The 25,158-nt window shown below is 43.0% G+C and overlaps 1 protein-coding gene across 1 annotated transcript; it reads right to left on the bottom strand.

The window, feature by feature from the left end:
• Positions 1-1,804: 1,804 nt before the first annotated feature.
• LOC106564880 (voltage-dependent calcium channel gamma-4 subunit) lies at positions 1,805-25,158 on the bottom strand. The gene is made up of 4 exons (XM_014131364.3): positions 24,620-25,158; positions 5,711-5,794; positions 4,759-4,899; positions 1,805-4,074 (listed from the first exon to the last, which is right to left on the bottom strand). The coding sequence occupies exons 1-4, from the start codon at positions 24,834-24,836 to the stop codon at positions 3,539-3,541; spliced, it is 978 nt and encodes a 325-aa protein (XP_013986839.1). The 5' UTR covers positions 24,837-25,158; the 3' UTR covers positions 1,805-3,538.

The following is a 25,158-nucleotide window of genomic DNA, read 5'->3' as shown; positions in this document are numbered from 1 at the left end:
GGCTAACCGGGCTATCTGCATTGTGTCCCACCCACCACCCGCCAACCCCTCTTTTACGCTACTGCTACTCTCTGTTCATCATATATGCATAGTCACTTTAACCATATCTACATGTACATACTACCTCAATCAGCCTGACTAACTGGTGTCTGTATGTAGCCTTGCTACTTTTATAGCCTCGCTACTGTATATAGCCTGTCTTTTTACTGTTGTTTTATTTCTTTACCTACCTATTGTTCACCTAATACCTTTTTTGCACTATTGGTTAGAGCCTGTAAGTAAGCATTTCACTGTAAGGTCTACACCTGTTGTATTCAGCGCACGTGGCAAATAAACTTTGATTTGAATCTAACACAAGAATCCAATGAAGGCTGAACTCTAAATGAACTCCGGTGATGTAATAGGCGTATTACCCAACTCCCTTCTTAAGTCTCCAGTTGGGGAAGAGAGGAGAGATATTGGAGTCTGTTATTAGACTCATGCTTGAAGTGACTTGATGTTGATTCCCTTCATTCGCACCCTGTGGATGCTCGTAACGTCTTAATGCCTTTCGTGCTGCCACAGAATGGAGCATTACAGGGCTATCAAGCCTGCCTCATTAGCTCAATGTGAGGGGGAACTGAACACCATGAACAATGGGGCGTAAAGGAAGTTGACTCTGAATAGGGGCCTTTTTAAGCCTTGTTCACACTGCAAGCCTTAATGATCAAATCTATTTTGTTTTCAAATCCATTTTGGAATATTGACTGTCCAAACAGCAAGTTACCAAATCAGATGTGTGTGTTCAGACAGAAGTAATTTGCTTACATGGCTATGCTAGTTGTCATGGTAACAATGGGTGTGTGCGCAGTAGTGTAGGCTGATTGGCGGTGGTGCTCCTACTTCCAATCACTCAGAAGTTGTGTAGCAAGTTAAAGTGACAACAATGCCAGCCGTGGATGTTTCCCAGTTGCTTTGAATGTTCAAAATCATAGTGTAAGAATATGATCCAACTTTCAAAACGAGTCCTTTTTAGCTAGCCACAGCAGTCAACTAGCTAGCTAGCGGTTTAGCTCTCTAGCACATTCACTCATTTGTTTGTAAACAATTAACTAGCTAGTTGGCTACCACATGTTCTTGTCAAACTGTCAACAGAGTAGCTAGCAAGAAGCAAGATATTCCAAATAACAGTCTAAAACCCACTTGAGGGCAAATAAATCAGATTTGACCGTTCAGACAAGTCGCATGGCCAGGAATCAGATTTCTATCTGACTTCCAACCCCCTACAGAGGTGGTTAGAAATGTGGCTTGAACTATCCAATTCCATGTGCTTTTGGGCTGTTCAGAAAATAACATATTCAAGTAGGGTATGCAAGTTTGGGGGGGATTTGAGTCACTTCAAACTGCCAATGTGAACAAGGCTTTAGTTTCCCAACACATAAGGGAATTACATTTTCTCAAGATGCTGACCCAAGGTAAGTTTAGCATTTTATCCCCTCATGTTTAAGGTTACGATTTTGGTAAGCTGATGCTAGATCTGTGCCTATGGGCAACTTCTACATGGAACTTGCCATACACACAGTCCTCCACAGAAGTACATGATTAAAAGGTAGATTCAGAAACAACAAGACATAGCCTACAGTGTGCTCTCACCTCTATTTGTGGACACTGATGACAGTCTTTATGGCATTAGATAAGATATAACAATAAATGCTTTTATGTAATATACCTAATACTTCATAAGGGTGTAAATGAGTTAATACCAACACAGCTTCCCTGAGCAAAAATCTAAAATAAACTAAACACTCAATAAAGACAATGTACATTTGATTGAAATAAATCTACTATTTATATTGATTGGAATGTTATTCATGAAAAGGAGTTCAGTATTTCCATACATCCCCTTACTTATTTTCAATCTACTAAAGGGTTAGTATTTGGATATTTACTAATAGTAAGAGTATGGCAGTGGGTCAGATAATAGTACAAACATACGTAGCATACAGGTACACCAGTTCCCTCCAATACAAAAGACCACAGAGGATAGATAGATGAGTATCACATGACAGTTGGAGAGAAGGATTAGAGTTACAAAATTCCAGTAAGTTTACCAAAATTCCCAGGTTTTAGAAGAACATTTGCTATCTAGAACCGAAAAGGGTTCTTCAGCTGTCCCCATATAGGAATCCTTTGAATAACCCTTTTTAGTTCCAGGTAGAACCTTTTTGGGTTTAATGTATACTGAACAAAAATATACACGCAACAATTTACAATTTTACTGAGTTACAGTTCATATAAGGAAATCAGCTAATTGAAATAAATTCATTAGACCCTAATCTATGGATTTTACATCACTGGGGCACAGGCATGGGTTGGCCTGGGAGGGAATAGGCCCAACCACTGGGGAGCCAGGCCCAGCCAATTAGAATTAGTTTTACCCCACAAAAAGGCTTTATTACAGACAGAAATACTCCTCAATTTCATCAGCTGTCCAGATGGCTGGTCTCAGATGATCCCACAGGTGAAGAAGCCGGATGTGGAGGTCCTGGGCTGACATGGTTAGACGTGGTCTGCAGTTATGAGGCTAGTTGGACGTACTGCCAAATTCTCTAAAACGTTGGTAGAGAAATTAACATTACATTCTCTGGCAACAGCTCTGGGGGACATTCCTGCAGTCCGCATGCCAATTGCACACTTCTTCAAAACTTGAGACATCTGTGGCATTGTGTTGTTTGACAAAACTGCACATTTTAGGAGTGGCCTTTTATTGTGTCCAGCACAAGGTGCACCTGTGTAATGATCATGCTGTTTAATCAGGTTCTTGATATGCCACACCTGTCAGGTGGATGGATTATCTTGGCGAAGGAGAAATGTTCACTAACTGGGATGTAAACAAATTTGTGCACAACATTTTAGAGAAATAAGCTTTTTGTGCACTTGGAACATTTCTGGGATCTTTTATGTTCATATTTTTATTCAGTTTGGAACCCTGTCCAAAAGAGTTCTACCCGGAACCAAATAAGGGTTCTACCTGGAACCAAAAAAGGGTTCTCCTACAGCCAAAACAACTATTTTGGAACCCTTTTTCTAAGTGTAATCAGAATTTTTAAAGTGTGTTGAAAGTGTATAGCACCAGTTACAATGGCAAAATCCCTCAAGTGAGTTTTATCACTTGACAACATCAAAACAACAAGATATGACTACCATTTGCTGAGGGGTATGCAAAACACTATCATGTATCACAAAAGCATTGCTACTAAAGGTCTGGGTTTCTGTAGTCTTTTTGTAAATGGACTTATATTAGCTTTACCAAAGGTTTTCGTAATAAACCTTGGGTAATGTTCCATTTCTCCTCCACATCCAAACGAAGACAGACAGCAAGTTGTTATACCAAAGAAAAGAGCACACTCCATCATATGAACTATGACCTTTCAACATGGAAGATGGTCTAGGTATTGTAGTTGCAACTATGATCCTGGGTCTTGTGCTGTCCAGCTGTTTCCTTTACAGTTTTGTGAAGTCTCCTGTATCCAACAAGTTCAGAGATGCATTCAAACTCTCACACGGGAGTCGTTCTCCTGTTCACACCCTCCTTCAGATCTTTCTGGAAGCAGTTGTGGACCTGCAGGAAGCCTGAGTCACGCTCTGGACTACAGTACCCAGCTATCCCACTTTTCATAGTGTCCCTGCTGAGGGCGTACATTGAGATCCCACCCATGGGCATCCCAAAGCTTGCTCCACTTCCTACGCCTGCTCCCCCTCCCATCTTCACCCCGACGGGTGAGGTCTCTCGGGATGGGTCGGTGGAGCGGGAACTGGAACGTCTCCGCCGGTAACTGTAACTAGGGATACGGGAGTAGGGCGAGGTGGTTTTGATGAACTCACGCCTCGCCCGGCACCGCGTCTCCTTGTTCTTCTCGATGTAGATGTTGACAGCGAGAACGCCGACGGACTCGGCCACAATGAAGGACAGAGCTCCGAAGTAGAAGGACCAGCCGTATCCATAGCTGCCCTTATTGTTCTCGTCCTTCTTGTCGCTGGGGTCACCGGCATTACTGGAGATGTAGACGATGATGCCGATGATGTTGCTTAGACCTGAGGAGATACATAGAGAAAGATGTAGAAATGAGAGGTGCTACGGCCTCCCGGGTGGCGCAGTTGTCTAAGGCACTGCACCGCAGTGCTAGCTGCGCCACCAGAGATTCTGGGCTCAAGCCCAGGCTCTGTCGCAGCCGGTTGCGACCGGGAGGCCCATGGGGCAGTGCACAATTGGCCCAGCGTCGTCCGGGTTAGGGAGCATTTGGCCGGCAGGGATATCCTTGTCTCATCGCGCACTAGCAACTCCTGTGGCGGGCCGGGCCGGGCGCAGTGCACGCTGACCAGGTCGCCAGGTGTATGGTTTTCCTCCGACACATTGGTGCGGCTGGCTTCTGGGCTGGATGTGCGCTGTGTCAAGAAGCAGTGCGGCTTGGTTGGGTTGTGTTTGAGGACGCATTACTCTCGACCTTCGCCTCTCTCTCCGGAGTTGCAGCAATGAGACAAGACAGTAACTACTATCAATTGGATACCACAAAATTGGGCAGAAAAAGGGGGGTAAAATAATAAAAAAAGAAGAAAAAAAATATACTAAATGAGAGGTGCTTGCCCATACAGTAGCTTAGTGTTTTCAAAAGTACATACAGTATATGTAAAATTAGTGGATAATGTCTACTCCAAGGCAATGCTAAATATGCAGGGAATCGCCGCCATTGCATTATTATTAATAGCTGCGTCACCTACCTGCAGCCACAAACAGGATGCCGGCGCTGAGCAGGATGTTGTTCCTACTGCTGTAGATCCTCCCAGCCCCAACACACAGTCCTCCCAGCAACAACAAGATGTTGCTCAGGATGGGGAAGAGGCTGGAGGCCCGCACTATACCTGTATAGTACACAGCAGTTAGGATGGTTAGCATGTTTGCAACGTTAGCATGACTACAACATTAGTATGTTTAGGATGATTAGCATGTTTCAGCATTAGCACGTTTAGCATCGTCACTAACTCACTATCTCTGTACATTTTCTGCTGTTATTGCATTATGGATGTACAGAGAAGTGTGCTAGTAATTTTAACAGTATTGTTAATGTCCCATTTTGGCTGCTATTGCATTACATGCATGTAGCCAAATGTAAAGGACTAGACATTTTTGGCATCATCACTAACATACAGTTAAAACTATGACACGATCCATTTTTTCTTCGTTTTTAGCATCGTTTTATACATTTATTTTTGTAAGGTTGTTACCAACACACAGCAGGCCAAGTGCTAGCAGCGGTTACATTTCTATTTACTTTTGATACTTACGTACAATATATTTAAAACCAAATACTTAGACTTACTCAAGTAATATTTTAACTGGGTGTCTTTTACTTGAGTAATTTTCTATTTACGTAACTTTACTTTTACTCAAGTATGGAAATTGGGTACTTTTTTCCCCACCACTGACGGCTCTATATAAACCCAGCACTTACGCCATCGGTCTCTCTCTCCATAGCGCCAATTACTGTCATGACATCATGCTGTTATGGACCAGGGCCAAGGGAGTATTGACAGATAAAGCACACCTTGTCCACTGACTACCATTGAGTATCTATGGGCAACCATTGAGTATCTATGGGCATTGTGTGCTTTTACACACGATGATAAAGGATGAAAAGACATCAGGATGTGGTGGTGGGAGACAAGCACTTACGTAAGATGTATTCCGAGCTGTCTGTGTCATAGTTGTTATCTTCTGGGAAGTGATTGATCCGAAGACAGCTTCCTTTGTTGATCCCTGTGGAGTCCAAAGAACCACAGAAAGTCTTGTTAGAAAAGAGTGCACACTTCACAGAGAAGGGTTGAGATGTTGATTCCAGCTCATGCAGGTTAGTGGACATTTGAAACATGGCTAATGATTTTTATACAGTACCAGTCAAAAGCTTGGATACACCTACACATTCAAGGGTTATTATTTATTTTTACTATAATAGTGAAGACATTAAAACTATGAAATAACACGTATGGAATCATGTAGTAACCAAAAAAGTGCTAAACAAATCAAAATATATTTGAGATGAGATTTTTCAAAGTAGCCACCCATTGCATTCTCTCAACCAGCTTCATGAGGTAGTCACCTGGAATCCATTTCATTTAACAGGTGTGCCATGTTAAAAAGGAATTTCTTTCCTTCTTAATGCGTTTGAGCCAATCAGTTGTGTTGTGACAAGGTAAGGGTGGTATACAGAAGATAGCCCTATTTGGTAAAAGACCAAGTCCATATTATGGCAAGAACAGCTCAAATAAGCAAAGAGAAATGACAGTCCATCATTACTTTAAAGATATGAAGGTCAGTCAATGCAGAAGACTTCAAGAACTTTGAAAGTTTCTTCAAGTGCAGTCGCAAAAACCATCAAACGCTATGATGTAACTGGCTCTCATGAGGACCGCCACAGAAAATTAAGACCCAGAGTTACCTCTGCTGCAGAGGATAAGTTCATTAGAGTTACCAGCCCCAGAAATTGCAGTCCAAATAAATGCTTCACAGAGTTCAAGTAACAGACATCTCAACATCAACTGTTCAGAGAAGACTGCGTGAATCAGGCCGTCATGGTCGAATTGCTGCAAAGAAACCCCTACTAAAGGACACCGATAAGGAGGAGAGACTTGCTTGGGCCAAGAAACCCGAGCAATGGACATTAGACTGGTGGAAATCTGTCCTTTGGTCTGATGAGTCCAAATTTGAGATTTTTGGTTTCAACCGCCCGTGTCTTTGTGAGACGCAGCGTAGATGAACAGATGATCTCCGCATGTGTGGTTCCCACCGTGAAGCACGGAGGAAGAGGTGTGGTGGTGCTTTGCTGGTGACACTGTCAGAGATTTATTTCGAATTCAAGGCAGACTTAACCAGCATTGTTACCACAGCATTCTGCAGCGATACGCCACCCCATCTGGTTTGCGCTTAATGGGACTCTAATTTGTTTTTCAACAGGACAATGACCAAAAACACACCTCCAGGCTGTGTAAGGGCTATTTGACCAAGAAGGAGAGTGATGGAGTGCTGCATCACATGACCTGGCCTCCACAATCCCCCGACCTCAACCAAATTGAGATGGTTTGGGATGAGTCAGACTGCAGAGTGAAGGAAAAGCAGCCAACAAGTGCACCGTATATGTGGGAACTCCTTCAAGACTGTTGGAAAAGCATTCCAGGTGAAGCTGGTTGAGAGAATGTCAAGAGTGTGCAGGGCTGTTATCAAGGCAAAGGGTGGCTACTTTGAAGAATATAAAATATATTTTGATTTGTTTAACACTTTTTTGGTTACAACATGATTACATATGTGTTGTTTCATGTCTTTACTATTATTCTACAATGTAGAAAATAGTTAAAATAAAGAAAAGCCCTTGAATGAGTTGGTGTGTCCAAAGTTTGGACACACCAACTCATTCAAGGGTTTTTCTTAATTTTAACTATTTTCTACATTGTGTGTGTGTGTGTGTGTGTATATATATTTATTAACTCCAATTTAGCATGGATTCAGATTGTTTAACAGTCACATGTACAGAGTTGCAGGTGCGATTGCAGGGCACAGTAAAAATCTTAGGCTTCGAGCTCCAACATGCAGGGGAGCAGCAGGAGAAAGAATGTCCATGGGGGAGTAGCATGTAAGATAAGTGAGAGTTGAGACAACACTACACAACAACACTATACTAATCCAACAATGGTTGTACATGAACAATGTCTACTCATTAGAAAAATATATCATTCCTCATGCCATGTCACAGTGGAAGTGAAGCTAAAATGGTTCCCAATACTCAATGCACTTCTGTGTTGTGCTGTAAAGGCACTCACTAAGTCTTAGAGATTGCAGTTTTGCCATACATTGGGGTTGGTTAATTGTCATAATTAAAAATGACAATACAAATCGATTGCCAAAGAAGACATGCCTATTATAATGCTGATTATTTTGTTACCCCACTGATTTTCATACAAAACAAACTATTTAACCTGTGAATGATTCATTTATTTAAAATGATTGTCAAATCTGCAAGGGACATTTTCTATCACTGCTAGGAAATGATGTATTCTAGTGGTTAGGGTGTACCACAGTTAGACAGTCCATTTTCAATATACACATCCCACCACTAGGGACAGCAGCGGCCAGGCCAGGTGATTTTAAGTGCCAACAGGGTTAAGAAAGAGTGATTGCTCACACGCAGGGGTTGGAACAAAAAAAAAAATCCCAATCATTTCATTCTGAACAGAACCATATTTTTTTTTGTTCCATTCCACTGTTCCAACCTGCAAAATAAAGTTCTGAACCGGTTCTAACCCCCAAAAAGTTATGGTTTACATTGTTCCTTTTTAAACTTCTGAAATGTTTACATTTAGCTCAACATTAAATCAATTCACCAATCAGTGAGGATAGAGCAGCTTGCTATAGAGTGGGCAATCTATAGTTGTTTACATGTGCGATGGACAGACATGGCTTGAGATTACAACTAAAATTTTGCGTATTGGGAAAGAGCGAGAGACGTTGGAGGAGGCTTGGCTTGAAGAGCTTATTGACATGCATTATCTGAATTAGGCCCACAGAATTATACATTCAGAGGAGCGGCTTCTATGGAGGAACTTTGAATGTCTTAGAACTTCAGAGAGTTGGCTAAACATTGAACCAGAGCGAGCTAGCTAGCTAACAAGCGGGATCCATCTCTCGTCATGGCCACCATTGTGGCTGACGGAAACCATTGTTCCAAAGTCCCTTTATTGCATGTTTAATGTTCTGAGGCCAGTTCTCCATAGTGAGGACAAAGGAATTTCTCTGTGTCCTAAGATTTATCAGGGGCGTGAGGGGTCATAAAACCCCCACATCCTCATCCCCTAGATCTCTCCTCCTCTGTTGGGGGTTGAGAGATAATCTGTAGGTTTGTGGTCTCCTGTAACCTGACCTGATCAGGACAGTCATGACACCAAGCATACGTCCAAAGTTGTGGCAAAATGGCTTAAGGACAACAAAGTCAAGGTATTGGAGTGGCCATCCACAAAGCCTTGACCTCAATCCTATAGAACATGTGTGGGCAGAACTGAAAAAGCGTGTGCGTGCAAGGATGCCTAAAAACCTGACTCAGTTACACCAGCTCTGTTTTTTTTATTTCACCTTTATTTAACCAGGTAAGCTAGTTTAAGAACAAGTTCTCATTTACAACTGCGACCTGGCCAAGATAAAGCAAAGCAGTGCGACACAAACAACAACACAGAGTTACACATGGAATAAACAAGTGTACAGTCAATAACACAATAGAAAAATGTCTATATACAGTGTGTGCAAATGGCGTGAGGAGGTAAGGCAATAAATAGGCCATAGTAGCAAAGTAATTACAATTTAGCAAATTAACACTGGAGTGATAGATGAGCAGATGATGTGCATGTAGAATTACTGATGTGCAAAAGAGCAGAAAAGTAAATAAAAACAATATTGGGAAGAGGTAGGAAGATTGGGTGGGCTATTTACAGATGGGCTATGTACAGCTGCAGTGATCGGTTAGCTGATGTTTAAAATTAGTGAGGGAAATATAAGTCTCCTGCTTCAGCGATTTTTGCAATTCGTTCCAGTCACTGGCAGCAGAGAACTGGAAGGAAAGGCGGCCAAATTAGGTGTTGGCTTTGGGGATGACCAGTGAAATATACCTGTTGGAGCGTGTGCAATGGTTGGGTGTTGTTATCGTAACCAGAGCTTTACCTAGCATAGACTTATAGATGACCTGGAGCCAGTGGTGACGAATATGTAGCGAGGGCCAGCCGACTAGAGCATACAGGTCGCAGTGGTGGGTGGTATAAGGGGCTTTGGTAACAAAACGGATGGCACTGTGATAGACTGCATCCAGTTTGTTGAGTAGAGTATTGGAAGCTATTTTGTAGATGACATCGCCGAAGTCGAGGATCGGTAGGATAGTCAGTTCTACTAGGGTAAATTTGGCGCCGTGAGTGGAGGCTTGTTTTGCGAAATAGAAAGCCGATTCTAGATTTGATTTTGGATTGGAGATGTTTAATATGAGTCTGGAAGGAGAGTTTACAGTCTAGCCAGACACCTAGGTATTTGTAGTTGTCCACATATTCTAGGTCTGAACCGTCCAGAGTAGTGATGCTAGTCGGGTGGGCGGGTGCGGGCAGCGAACAGTTGAAAAGCATGCATTTGGTTTTACTAGCATTTAAGAGCAGTTAGAGGCCATGGAAGGAGTGTTGAATGGCATTGAAGCTCGTTTGGAGGTTAGTTAACACAGTGTCCAGAGAAGGTCCAGATGTATACAGAATGGTGTCGTCTGCGTAGAGGTGGATCAGGGAATCACCCGCAGCAAGAGCGACATCGTTGATATATACAGAGAAAGAGTCGGCTCCTCTGTCAGGAGGAATGGGCCAAAATTCACCCAATTTATTGTGGGAAGCTTGTGGAAGGCTACCCGAAACGTTTCACCCAAGTTAAACAATTTAAAAGCAATGCTACCAAATACTAATTGAGTGTATGTAAACTTCTGACCCACTGGGAATGTGATGAAAGAAATAAAAGCTGAAATAAAGAATTCTCTCTACTGTTATTCTGACATTTCACATTCTTAAAATAAAGTGGTGATCCTAACTGACCTAAGACAGGGAATTATTACTAGGATTAAATGTCAGGAATTGTGAAAAACTGAGTTTAAATGTATTTGGCTAAGGTGTATGTGAACTTCCGACTTCAACTGTAGATGCAAGTGATTGACAGGCAATGGTGGAGTGAGAGGTAAATTGAGTAGCCTCCCATCCCAGAGGCTGTTTGTTTGGACACTTTTCAATTTGATATGCCCGTTTATTTTATTTTTAGATGATCGTTTAGGTCACTATCTGTGAACATTGATAACCTGCTTGGGGCTGGCGGATCAAGCTTAACCTGAACCATGGCTATTACACCGTCTGCCATAAGGACACATACATTGCTTAACTGACTTCTCATGTAAAATGCACACATTTATATCAGATTATGAATGACTTAGGTAAACTTAGGTCCCCTAGACGTAGCAAGCTTAATTTCACCCCCATATTTGAAACCAACTGAGGACAGGAAAAGTCAGTCTGCACACCCACAAAAAAAAGAGTTCTGATGTTCTTCAGCCCCAAGGTAACTTCCATTCAAAGAGTTTGACTCTTAGTTAAGAAAATGTTCTCTGCACTTTTAAGAGAATAAAACATGGCGGTGACATGAATATTGAAACGTGTCTCACTTTTCCACTGAAATTGCTGCCTCAACCAGAGGCTGGGAAGTCAAGTGTGCGAATGAACAGAGACTTACGTCACGCTTGGACTTAATTCACTCTAAAACAGATATCAATCATTTATGAGACAAGATAGTAATGTAAACATGCCTTTTAACCTTTAAGTGGTTTATTGGGCTGTGTGTGGTGATTCTATTTTTCTGTGATTGGTATCTCTAAGGCAGATTTTTATTCCCCTCTAAATCAGGAACTGATTCAGGACACCAGGTGAGTGGAATCTATGGGCAATCAGTGCATTTAATAGCTAACCGGACTATGGCATTGACCCTTTTTTTACACTGACTCTGCAAACTCAGTGGACTCTACCCACACACAAAACACACATACACACAAAACACACCCACACACAAAACACACTCTCCACATACACTGCTGCTACTTTCTTTATTATCTATCCTGATTGCCTCGTCATATTTACCCGACCTACATATTACCTCAACTACCACATTTGCTCACAAGTGGCGCAGCGGTCTTAGGCAGTGCATCTCAGTGATAGAGGCATCACTACAGACCCTGGTTCGATTCCAGGCTGTATCACAAGTGATTGGGAGTCCCATAGGGCGGCGCACAGTTGGCCCCGCGTCGTCCGGGTTTGGCTGGGGTAGGCCGTCATTGGAAATAAGAATTTGTTCTTAACTGACTTGACTAGTTACATAAAGGTTCAATAAATAAAATAAAAAAATACTCCTGCACATTTATTCGGTACCAGGACTCCTTGCATACAGCATAATTATTGTTATTTATAGTGTTACTATTTATATTTTTATTTGGAAATATTCTTACTTTTTAACTCTGCATTGTTGGGAAAGGGCTCGTAAGCATTTTGCAGTACGGAGCAACTACCACCAAACAGTCTCCATTGTCACAATGGAAATCAATGAGAAAGCTACGACCAGGACACCCAACTTAGAAGGCACTGAGATACCCCTAAAACACCTCCAAAAATAGACCCCCTGGTTTGGGCACAACCCCCACATTGTGGAGCACTGCCCCAGACACCCCCTGGGCCCAAAAGCAGCCAACACTCCAATTTGAAACGCACATAAAACAGCTGGAGTGCACCGCTCTCTAACACATTGTATAGCCCACGGGAGAACAGTGACACAGTCACCCAACAGCATTGGAAAAATAGAAAAACACCTCACAGGAACAAAACTCTGGGCTGGTTACAACCCCAACATAGGAGACTTCTACCTGCTATAGCCCCAGGACTCTAACCCACGCTCACGAGGAACCAAGGCCAACAGAACACAACAAGAGCCCATCGCTCTTTATCGCAACAATGGGAGTCTATGGGAAATCGCTAACATAGACGCCTGACTTCACAGACATCCTAAGAACTTCAAAATACTTAAAAAATGGACCCCCTGGCCTGGGTACCTATCTAACATGGTAAACCACTTTCCCAAACACCCCCTGGGCCTGTCTGTAGTCAGCTCTGATGTGAGTACCCCCAATAGCTGTCTGTAGTCAGCTCTGATGTGAGTACCTCCAATAGCTGTCTGTAGTCAGCTCTGATGTGAGTACCTCCAATAGCTGTCTGCAGTCATGGCATAGACTATGTCCCTATGGCTCATAGTGAATGTCAGCTCAGGTGTAAATTACATTTACAAGTCAAGTGTAATGCGTTTGTCGACAATCCCGGTCAAGCTGATCTCAAATAGCTGTTATAATGACAGTCCTGGCTACTGAGCATGGAGAGAGAGAGAGAGGGAGAGAGAGAGAGACCAAGTTACCCAGACTGCACTGGTCTCTCTGGGCCTCCCAACGCCTCTGTATTTGTCTCTGTCTTTCTTACTGATAATATGGGATTGAAGAGACACACACTCCTTAATGCTTGTAGTGGGTCAGAAGCCATTAATTGCAATTGAAATGACTGGTTAGGGTGTTCAACTCAGGGATGCAGACTTGTGAGGGCCCAAAAATAATACTTTTCTTTGCATGCAAAACATCTGTGGGAAGCTGTTAACATCTGTTAGCCCCGTCTCCCAGGACAAAAATCTGTCCCTAATATTCACACCTATACTCAATATAACACATTTAACTTCACACTGTTTACTGTATAATACACTGAACCAAAAATATAAATGCAACGATTTTACTGAGTTACAGTTGATATGGAAATCAGTCAATTGAAATAAATACATTTGGCCCTAATCTATGGATTTCACATGACTGGGAATACAGATATGCATCTGTTGGTCAAAGATACCTTAAAAAAGGGTTGTGGATCAGAAAAAACAGCCAGTATTTGGTGTGACCACCATTTTCCTCAGAGTTAATCAGGCTGTTCATTGTGGCCTGTGGAATGTTGTCTCACTCCTCTTCAATGACTGTGCAAAGTTGCTGGATATTGGCGGAAACTGGAACACGCTGTCGTGCACGTCGATCCAGAGCATCCCAAACATGCTCAATGGGTGACATGTCTGGTGAGTATGCAGGCCATGGAAGAACTAGGATACTTTCAGCTTCCAGGAATTCTGTACAGATCCTTGCGACATGGGGTCGTGCATTATCATGCTGAAACATGAGGTGATGGCACGACAATGGGCCTCAGGATCTTGTCACGGTATCTCTGTGCATTCAAATTGCCAACAATAAAATGCAATTGTGTTCATTGTCCATAGCTTATGCCTGCCCATTCCATAACCCCACCACGAGGCACTCTGTTCACAACGTTGACATCAGCAAACCACTCGCTCACACGACGCCATGTGTTCTGCCATCTGCCCGGTACAGTTGAAACCAAGATTAAATCTGTGAAGAGCACACTTCTCCAGCGTGCCAGTGGTCATCGAAGGTGAGTATTTGCCCACTGAAGTCATTTACGACGTCAAACTGCAGTCAGGCCAAGTCCCTGGTGAAGAAGATGAGCACACAGATAAGCTTTCCTGAGATGGTTTCTGACAGTTTATGCTGAAATTCTGGATGTGGAGGTCCTGGGGTGGCGTGGTTACACATGGTCTGCGGTTGTGAGGCCGGATGGACGTAGCAACATTGGAGGCGGCTTATGGTAGAAAAATTAACATTCAATTATCTGGCAACAGCTCTGGTGGACATTCCTGCAGTCAGCATGTCAATTGCATGCTACCTCAACTTGAGACATCTGTGGCATTGTTGTGTGACAAAACTGCACATTTTAGTGGCCTTATATTGTCCCCAGCACAAGGTGCACCTGTGTAATGATCATGCTGTTTAATCAGCTTCTTCATATGCCACACCTGTCGGGTGAATGGAATATCTTGGCAAAGGACAAATGCTCACTTACATAACTGTTTACAGATGTGTGCACAAATTGAAAGAAATAAGCTTTTTGTGCGCATGGAACATTTCTGGGATCTTTTTATTTCAGCTCATGAAACAAACACTTTACATGTTGCGTTTAGATTTTTGTTCAGTATAGAATAGGCTATGCCTACTGCAGAAAATAGCTGATTTGCTCATATCCATAGGCAGGAGGAATGTAGTAAGGTCCGGAATATACAGTTGAAGTCGGAAGTTTACATACACCATATACATACGTTTTTCACAATTCCTGACATTTAATCCTAGTAAACATTCCCTGTCTTAGGTCAGTTAGGATCACCACTTTACTTTAAGAATGTGAAATGTCAGAATAATAGTAGAGAGAATTATTTATTTCAGCTTTTATTTCTTTCATCACATAACCAGTGGGTCAGAAGTTTACATACACTCAATTAATATTTGGTAGCATTGCTTTTAAATTGTTTAACTTGGGTGAAACGTTTCGGGTAGCCTTCCACAAGCTTCCCACAATAAGTTGGGTGAATTTTGGCCCATTCCTCCTGACAGAGCTGGTGTAACTGAGTCAGGTTTGTAGACCTCCTTGCTCGCACACACTTTTTCAGAATTTTCTATAGGATGAGGTCAGGGCTTTGTGATGGCCACTTCAATACCTTGACTTTGTTGTCCTTAAGCCATTTTGCCACAACTTTAGAAGTATGCTTGGAGTCATTGTCCATTTGGAAGACTCATTTGCGACCAAGCTTTAACTTCCTGACTGATGTCTTGAGATGTTGCTTCAATCTATCCACATAATTTTCCATCCTCATGATGCCATCTACTTTGTGAAGTGTACCAGTGCCTCCTGCAGCAAAGCACCCCCACAACATGAACCTGCCACCCCCATGCTTCACGGTTGGGATGGTGTTCTTCGGCTTGCAAGCCTCCCCCTTTTTCCTCCAAACAAAACTATGGTCATTATGGCCAAACAGTTCTATTTTTGCATCATCAGACCAGAGGACATTTCTCCAAAAAGTACGATCTTTGTCCCCATGTGCAGTTTCAAACCGTAGTCTGGCTTTTTTATGGCGGTTTTGGAGCAGTGGCTTCTTCCTTGCTGAGCAGCCTTTCAGGTTATGCCAATATAGGACTCGTTTTACTGTGGACATAGATATTTTTGTACCCATTTCCTTAAGCATTTTCACAAGGTCCTTTGCTGTTGTTCTGGGATTGATTTGCACTTTTCGCACCAAAGTACGTTCATCTCTAGGAGACAGAACGCGTCTCCTTCCTGAGCGGTATGACGGCTGCGTGGTCCCATGGTGTTTATACTTCCGTACTATTGTTTGTACAGATGAACGTGGTACCTTCAGGTGTTTGGAAATTGCTCCTAAGGATGAACCATGAACCACAAATGTTAGAAAAAGCTTTTGCGCAGCAACTCACTGCCTTCCTGAAGACAAACAATGTATACGAAATGCTTCCATCTGGTTTAGACCCCATCATAGCACTGAGACTGCACTTGTGAAGGTGGTAAATGACCTTTTATTGGCGTCAGACCGAGGCTCTGCATCTGTCCTCGTGCTCCAAGACCGTAGTGCTGCTTTTGATACCATCGATCACCACATTCTTTTGGAGAGATTGGAAACCCACATTGGTCTACACGGACAAATTCTGGCCTGGTTTAGATCTTATCTGTCGGAAAGATATCAGTTTGTCTCTGTGAATGGTTTGTCCTCTGACAAATCAACTGTAAATTTCAGTGTTCCTCAAGGTTCCGTTTTAGGACCACTATTGTTTTCACTATATATTTTAACTCTTGGGGATGTCATTTGAAAACATAATGTTAACTTTCCCTGCTATGCGGATGACACACAGCTAGCTGTACATTTCAATGAAACATGGTGAAGCCCCAAAATTGCCCTCGCTGGAAGCCTGTGTTTCAGACATAAGGAAGTGGATGGCTGCAAACGTTCTACTTTTAAACGCGGACAAAACAGAGATGCTTGTTCTAGGTCCAAAGAAACAAAGAGATCTTCTGTTGAGTCTGACAATTAAGCTTGATGGTTGTACAGTCGTCCAAATAAAACTGTGAAGGACCTCGGCGTTACTCTGGACCCTGATCTCTCTTTTGATGAACATATCAAGACTGTTTCAAGGACAGCTTTTTTCCATTTACGTAACATTGCAAGTTGGTGGTTGAAGATATCCCTCTAGTGGTGTGGGGGCTGTGCTTTGGCAAAGTGGGTGGGATTATATCCTGCCTGTTTGGCCCTGTCCGGGGGTATCATCGGATGGGGCCACAGTGTCTCCTCACCCCTCCTGTCTCAGCCTCCAGTATTTATGCGCCGGGGGCTAGGGTCAGTCTGTTATATCTGGAGTATTTTTCCTGTCTTATCCGGTGTCCTGTGTGAATTTAAGTCACTCACTCACTCACTCACTCACTCACTCACTCACTCACTCACTCACTCACACCTGAGCCCTAGGACCATGCCTCAGGACTACCTGGCGTGATGACTCCTTGTTGTCCCCAGTCCACCTGGCCGTGCTGCTGCTTCAGTTCCAACTGTTCTGCCTGTGGCTATGGAACCCTGACCTGTTCACTGTGATTACTATTATTTGACCATGCTGGTCATTTATGAACATTTGAACATCTTGGCCATGTTCTGTTATAATCTCCATCCGGCACAGCCAGAAGAGGACTGGCCACCCCTCATAGCCTGGTTCCTCTCTAGGTTTCTTCCTAGGTTTTGGCCTTTCTAGGGAGTTTTTCCTAGCCACCGTGCTTCTACACCTGCATTGCTTGCTGTTTGGGGTTTTAGGCTGGGTTTCTGTACAGCACTTTGATATATCAGCTGATGTAAGAAGGGCTATATAAATACATTGGATTGGATTTGATTTACTCCTCCCTACATGTAAAAATTACTTTGACTAACCTGTAATTTTTTTAAACTTTAGTTCATGTAGTAAATATTTACTTAACTCTATTTTCTTAAAACTGCATTGTTAGTTAAGGGCTTGTAAGTAAGCATTTCACAGTAAGGTCTACACCTGATGTATTCGGCGCATGTGACAAAGTTGTAAGTTCCAGGCATTTTTTGCAGTCCCACAAAACAAAACGCAACAAAGAGCCTAGGCAAAGCCCTTACTCTGTCACTCAGGTGTCTACCTGCCTGCTGAACATTTCTGCCAATGTGTGTGTGCATAGGTAGGCTACCTGCCCCTCCCCTTCCGAAACTACTGTAGCCTACTGACGTTACAAGCGGGATTCAGAAATTAGGCTGAAGTTATTTATTTATTTAGAATGAACTTTTTCAATGCTAGTTAAGGATACTATAGTTATCGCGTTTCACATTGGATTTATTAACTACAAAAAGATAAGACGTGTTTTTAATTCTGGTGCCGCTCTGCACACACAGCTTGTTAGCTAGCTAGCTAACAAGCTGTGTGTGCAGAGCGGCGATCTGGTTCAACGTTTAGCCAACTCTCTGAAGTTCAGAGACATTCAAAGTTCCTCCATAGAAGCCGCTCCTCTGAATGTATAATTCTGTGGGCCTAATTCAGATAATGCATGTCAATAAGCTCTTCAAGCCAAGCCTCCTCCAACGTCTCTCGCTCTTTCCCAATACGCAAAATTTTAGTTGTAATCTCAAGCCATGTCTGTCCATCGCACATGTAAACAACTATAGATTGCCCACTCTATAGCAAGCTGCTCTATCCTCACTGATTGGTGAATTGATTTAATGTTGAGCTAAATGTAAACATTTCAGAAGTTTAAAAAGGAACAATGTAAACCATAACTTTTTGGGGGTTAGAACCGGTTCAGAACTTATTTTGTAGGTTGGAACAGTGGAATGGAACGAAAAAAATATGGTTCTGTTCAGAATGAAATGATTGGGATTTTTTTTTTTGTTCCAACCCCTGCCTGTGAGCAATCACTCTTTCTTAACCCTGTTGGCACTTAAAATCACCTGGCCTGGCCGCTGCTGTCCCTAGTGGTGGGATGTGTATATTGAAAATGGACTGTCTAACTGTGGTACACCCTAACCACTAGAATACATCATTTCCTAGCAGTGATAGAAAATGTCCCTTGCAGATTTGACAATCATTTTAAATAAATGAATCATTCACAGGTTAAATTGTTTGTTTTGTATGAAAATCAGTGGGGTAACAAAATAATCAGCATTATAATAGGAATGTCTTCTTTGGCAATCAATTTGTATTGTCATTTTTAATTATGACAATTAAGCAACCCCAATGAATGGCAAAACTGCAATCTCTAAGACTTAGTGAGTGCCTTTACAGCGCAACACAGAAGTTCATTGAGTATTGGGAACCATTTTAGCTTCACTTCCACTGTGACATGGCATGAGGAATAATATATTTTTCTAATGAGTAGACATTGTTCATGTACAACCATTGTTGGATTAGTATAGTGTTGTTGTGTAGTGTTGTCTCAACTCTCACTTACCTTACCTGCTACTCCCCCATGGACATTCTTTCTCCTGCTGCTCCCCTGCATGTTGGAGCTCGAAGCCTAAGATTTTCACTGTGCCCTGCAATCGCACCTGCAACTCTGTACATGTGACTGTTAAACAATCTGAATCAATGCTCAATAATAATCAATAATTGAGATCAATAATCTGTCTAAACAATTGTTGGAAAAATGACTTGTGTCATGCACAAAGTAGACGTCCTAACCGATCTGCCCAAACTATAGTTTGTTAACAAGAAAATTGGGGAGTGGTTGAAAAACTAGTTTTAATGACTCCAACCTAAGTGTATATGTAAACTTCCGACTTCAACTGTAAATGCATATTGGTCTGCATATCATTGTGGCAGTAAGGGGAAAACACACTATATGAAACAATCTTCAGCTTACTCTTCAGATAACTTTACGCTGTACATTTCACACATACTTACTCTACCTCCCTGTCTCACACACATCCTCTCTCTCTTACACACAGACATGCATCACTCTCTCTTTCATGACATGAATTGTAGCCCAATGTTCTAACAAAACCCTAAGGAGGTATCGCTCAGCCTATAGAAGTCAGCTAAGCATACAGAGTCATGATTTACCCAGGAGATTTACAGGGAGATATCATTAGCATTGGTTGTGGTGTACGCTATAGCGTTGGATACAGGGCAGTACTCAATCTAATATTGCCTCAAGTTCTCACACACACACACACACACACACACACACACACACACACACACACACACACACACACACACACACACACACACACACACACACACACAGCTCCCACTCGCCCCCCCCCCCCCCCCCCCTCCTCCCTCTCTGCGGATGACTTCGTCAACCATTTTGAAAAGAAGGTTGACGACATCCGATCCTCGTTTGCTAAGTCAAACGACACCGCTGGTCCTGCTCACACTGCCCTACTCTGTGCTTTGACCTCTTTCTCCCCTCTCTCTCCAGATGAAATCTCGCGTCTTGTGACGGCTGGCCGCCCAACAACCTGCCCGCTTGACCCCATCCGCTCCTCTCTTCTCCAGACCATTTCCGGAGACCTTCTCCCTTACCTCACCTCGCTCATCAACTCATCCTTGACCGCTGGCTACGTCCCTTCCGTCTTCAAGAGAGCGAGAGTTGCACCCCTTCTGAAAAAACCTACACTCGATCCGTCCAAAGTCAACAACTACAGACCAGTATCCCTTCTTTCTTTTCTCTCCAAAACTCTTGAACGTGCCGTCCTTGGCCAGCTCTCCTGCTATCTCTCTCAGAACGACCTCCTTGATCCAAATCAGTCAGGTTTCAAGACTGGTCATTCAACTGAGACTGCTCTTCTCTGTGTCAAGGAGGCTCTCCGCACTGCTAAAGCTAACTCTCTCTCCTCTGCTCTCATCCTCCTAGACCTATCTGCTGCCTTTGATACGGTGAACCATCAGATCCTCCTCTCCACCCTCTCCGAGTTGGGCATCTCCGGCGCGGCCCACGCTTGGATTGCATCCTACCTGACAGGTCGCTCCTACCAGGTGGCGTGGCGAGAATCTGTCTCCGCACCACGTGCTCTCACCACTGGTGTCCCACAGGGCTCTGTTCTAGGCCCTCTCCTATTCTCGCTATACACCAAGTCACTTGGCTCTGTCATATCCTCACATGGTCTCTCCTATCATTGCTATGCAGATGACACACAATTAATATTCTCCTTTCCCCCTTCTGATAACCAGGTGGCGAATCGCATCTCTGCATATCTGGCAGACATATCAGTGTGGATGACGGATCACCACCTCAAGCTGAACCTCGGCAAGACGGAGCTGCTCTTCCTCCCGGGGAAGGACTGCCCGTTCCAAGATCTCGCCATCACGGTTGACAACTACATTGTGTCCTCCTCCCAGAGTGCTAAGAACCTTGGCGTGACCCTGGACAACACCCTGTCGTTCTCTACTAACATCAAGGCGGTGACCCGATCCTGTAGGTTCATGCTCTACAACATTCGCAGAGTACGACCCTGCCTCACACAGGAAGCGGCGCAGGTCCTAATCCAGGCACTTGTCATCTCCCGTCTGGATTACTGCAACTCGCTGTTGGCTGGGCTCCCTGCCTGTGCCATTAAACCCCTACAACTCATCCAGAACGCCGCAGCCCGTCTGGTGTTCAACCTTCCCAAGTCACCCCGCTCCTCCGCTCTCTCCACTGGCTTCCTGTTGAAGCTCGCATCCGCTACAAGACCATGGTGCTTGCCTACGGAGCTGTGAGGGGAACGGCACCTCCGTACCTTCAGGCTCTGATCAGGCCCTACACCCAAACAAGGGCACTGCGTTCATCCACCTCTGGCCTGCTCGCCTCCCTACCTCTGCGGAAGCACAGTTCTCGCTCAGCCCAGTCAAAACTGTTCGCTGCTAGGATAGGATAAAGTAATCCTTCTAACCCCCCCCCCCCCCCATAAAAAATGTAGATGCACTATTGTAAAGTGGTTGTTACACTGGATATCATAAGGTGAATCCACCAATTTGTAAGTCGCTCTGGATAAGAGCGTCTGCTAAATGACTTAAATGTAAATGTAAAAGCAGGTGAGTAACGGCTGGTAGGGGATGCGGCTGGCTAATCACAGCTGTCACAGGTGATACCGGATGAAGCACTCATTCTGATATGACATATCTGTCATCGCCCCCCCCACATCTTTTCAGATCACTGATCAAAGAGATTGTCTAAGAAAGGAAGCCTCTTAGACTATTGGAACACAGATGATATATTTGACCTGTTGGCCTAATAAAGTTGGTGATGAGAGAGATAAACATAGAGCGGGAGAGAAGGGGAGTTTCTCTCCCGTCTGTCAGTTATCACTAGTTACCACAGCCACAAAGTCATAAACCCTGCCTATTTCTACAATTTCTCTTCTGCCACAAAGTCATAAACCCTGCCTATTTCTACAATTTATCTTCTTAAAATGTGATAAGTTACTAAGTTACTAACCACACTAGTAACCTAAGCTTACATTTTTACGATATAGACAATTTTGACTTTGTGCCTGTGGTAACTAGTGGAAACTCTGTCTGCCTGCGAGACAACAGTGCATCCTTTATTACTCAGCATAGCTTTGCCATGGCAACCTCCTCCTAGTGCCCAAGAAGCACATTTCATGCCTACATCTCAGAGGAGCCCTTTGACATCCTACTAATGCATTCATACAGGGACTGGCGGGTGTGCACATAGACGTGCGTACACACAACACAATGTTTTGAAACCCCCAAAATGTGTTTTGCTAGCTATAAACAGTCTCTCACAACCCCCCTTTGCTTATTACAAACATCATTCAACAATTACCTCACAGAGCAAAACACCCAACAAGGCCCATGTATCATCTTCATTATCATAAGAAGTCTTTCTTATTCAGTCTGGCAAGCAACAATAGCTATTCAAAATCAAATGCCATTCAATAACACAAAGAAAGAACCCATCAGAGAGAGACTGACAGTCATTCAACAGGTGTCAATCTACTTAGAAGGAAGGAAATAAGACCCCTCTCACTCTCTTTGAAGTATGTCATCTCGTCTCCCGTCGACACAGGAAGGAAGCGCTGGTTAAGTGGGAGTTCTTGTTTGATTTAAGGCGAGCTGGGAAGAAGACTCAAGTTGTTCCGCGTCTTAAACGCCTCCCCTATGCTCTCTCCTGTTGTTTTACAAAGCACTAAATAAAGAGCTTTATTTTTGAAACACTTCGTTAAAGGGGAGAGCAGTGTGAGGCCAATTTAGTAACTTATAGTTTGCTACATACATGTTATGTCACGTTAGGGGTTGGAGAAAAGGCAGGGAAGAGTATAGAGGGCGGAGAAAGGGAAAGAGGATTGGGTGGGTAATGTTGCCACTTGACATTGTGTTGCCTAGCTGTGGACATGCATGGAATAGCAATGATTGAGAAATGTATTTTTTGTCAACCTTGACTTCTCTCGCTCTCTCTCTCTGTGTGTGTTAGTATTCTTCTTTGCCACTGAATAATTTCACTTAGCAGTCTGTAGCTTGTAATTCATGCTGTTACTCAAAACATATTGACTGTGGAAGTTGAAATGGTCTTCTCCAGTTGCGTTAGTATTCTCTCATGGGAGTGATCGCTTTCCGCTGCGCTTTGTGAAGACACGTTTCAGCGCCACGCACAATGGACAGCACCAAATCAGCCTGCTCGACTTTCAGACACTTCATGCGCACTTGATTCGACTTTGAAGAAACGCGTTTTATGCAACGCTTCACTTACTAGCCTACAGAATAAATAACGGCAAATAATATTTACCGAACAAATCACTTTTGTATCATATAGCAAGGTTTGATAATCAAAATCTTACCCCGGGACAATTTACATAAATGCACTTCACTTCGCTAGAGAATAATTTCTCAAAATCTTACCCCGGGACAATTTACATAAATGCACTTCACTTCGCTAGAGAATAATTTCTCAAACTCAACACTACAGCGGTTAGCTGCGGCATATTTATTAACGTAGTTGATTTCGTTTAACAGTGACGCAAGTCATCTGGAAGAGCTGGCTAGTGGCTACTTCAATGGAGAAGAGTAAATAACTGGGGTGTGGTAGAGACCCAACATCCATTAATTATCCATTATGTCATTTAGATGCTATATTGATCTGGATGTGACCAAATCGAAGGACACCACTTAACAGATTGATCGTATTGATTAAGATTAATTAATAATGTCTACCCATTCGAGCCAGGTGCTGAGCATTGTATCTAACAATACGTTAGATACAATGCTCAGCACCTGGCTCGAATGGGTAGACATTATTAATTAATTTGACTGAATATTTCATTGCTGGGCAACTCTTTTAGCAAAGCCCAACCCAGCTCTTATGTTGAAACGAGAAAGCAACTTATATATTCGTTCCATCTCGTGTCGGTGAAAAACATACATGGATTTGAATTTGATCAAAGTTAAACCTATTTGCAGATAACTCTATTTCTAAGTCTCATTCATGTTTCCATAGCAATGTCTTAGGTGTAGTTGCCAAGCAACAGCATCACATACACTGAACTGAATAGACAAAGAACTGCCGTTTGGAGAAGCGCGTCTAAACAGTCTGAAGTTGAACTCGTAGTTTTGCACTCCTAAAAGTAACAGCCATTGATTATAAACGGGTTGAGTAGGCTATGAATTAGTTATATTGCACATTTCCATACAGCCGTGCATTATGCATGTACAGTATATAGTATAGAGGCCACGTCATATCCGAAACAAAAACATAAAAGTAGGCCTAATACATTGCATTACGCACAGGGATACATAATTGTATAACGCGCTCACAATTAGTCTACACCTCCAGCTGCACTTCGCGTTCCAAGATCTCTGTTCTATCGAACGTCCTAACAACTTTTCACTCTGTGCATGGACAGTTTATTTCAGTATAGACAAGGTTGTTTTTCCTCAAACGCTCCCAACACAAAGTCTTATTATAATACACTATGCTAACTAAAAACTGGTGTCAAACTAAACGTGTACTACTTTTACGCACTTCAATGATTCATACATCAGATACTTTCCTATATTAACCAAATGAAAAAAAAACTCCAGAATAGACCAGAAAGCTGACAAAGTACCTTCTATACAACAAATCCGCCACAGCCCGGAGTGCGTCAGGTCGCCTCTAGTTTTCTTGGGTTGCATGTCCTCCGTGGTGACATTGGTGGCGTTACATATGTACGCCCGAGAGTAGAGCCAGTAGTCGGTCCCAATAGCTATTGTCATCAGACTGAAAGCTGCAAAAGCGCCCACGATGGTCAACAGTATCTGACACCCACGGTCACACCACGCCATGACGCCTCATAATAATCCACAACGGGCTACAAATACACTAAAGAGGCATGCGCTCTAGCCATATGGCTAATTGGTGCAGCAGAATATGGCTATCGTTGCCGTTTTTTTTTTTTTTTTTAGAACATCACTTTCATGTAAACTTCAACTGGAGTGCTTCTTAATGGTTAAGTTCAGTAGCTTTTTCCTTTGCACGCTTCTCGCGGATTTAATTCCCCAAAGTTCACATCGCAGAAGTCGTTGATTCCTCCACAGGTTGAATTTTATAAACTTGCACGTTTCTTGACGAAGGGTGTTTTTCGATGTGCGAATTGCTTTCACTTCT

This window comes from Salmo salar, chromosome 12 (assembly GCF_965601325.2).
Source record: "Salmo salar chromosome 12, fSalSal1, whole genome shotgun sequence".
Lineage (NCBI taxonomy): Eukaryota > Metazoa > Chordata > Actinopteri > Salmoniformes > Salmonidae > Salmo > Salmo salar.
This window is presented reverse-complemented; position numbering and strand designations above follow the sequence as displayed.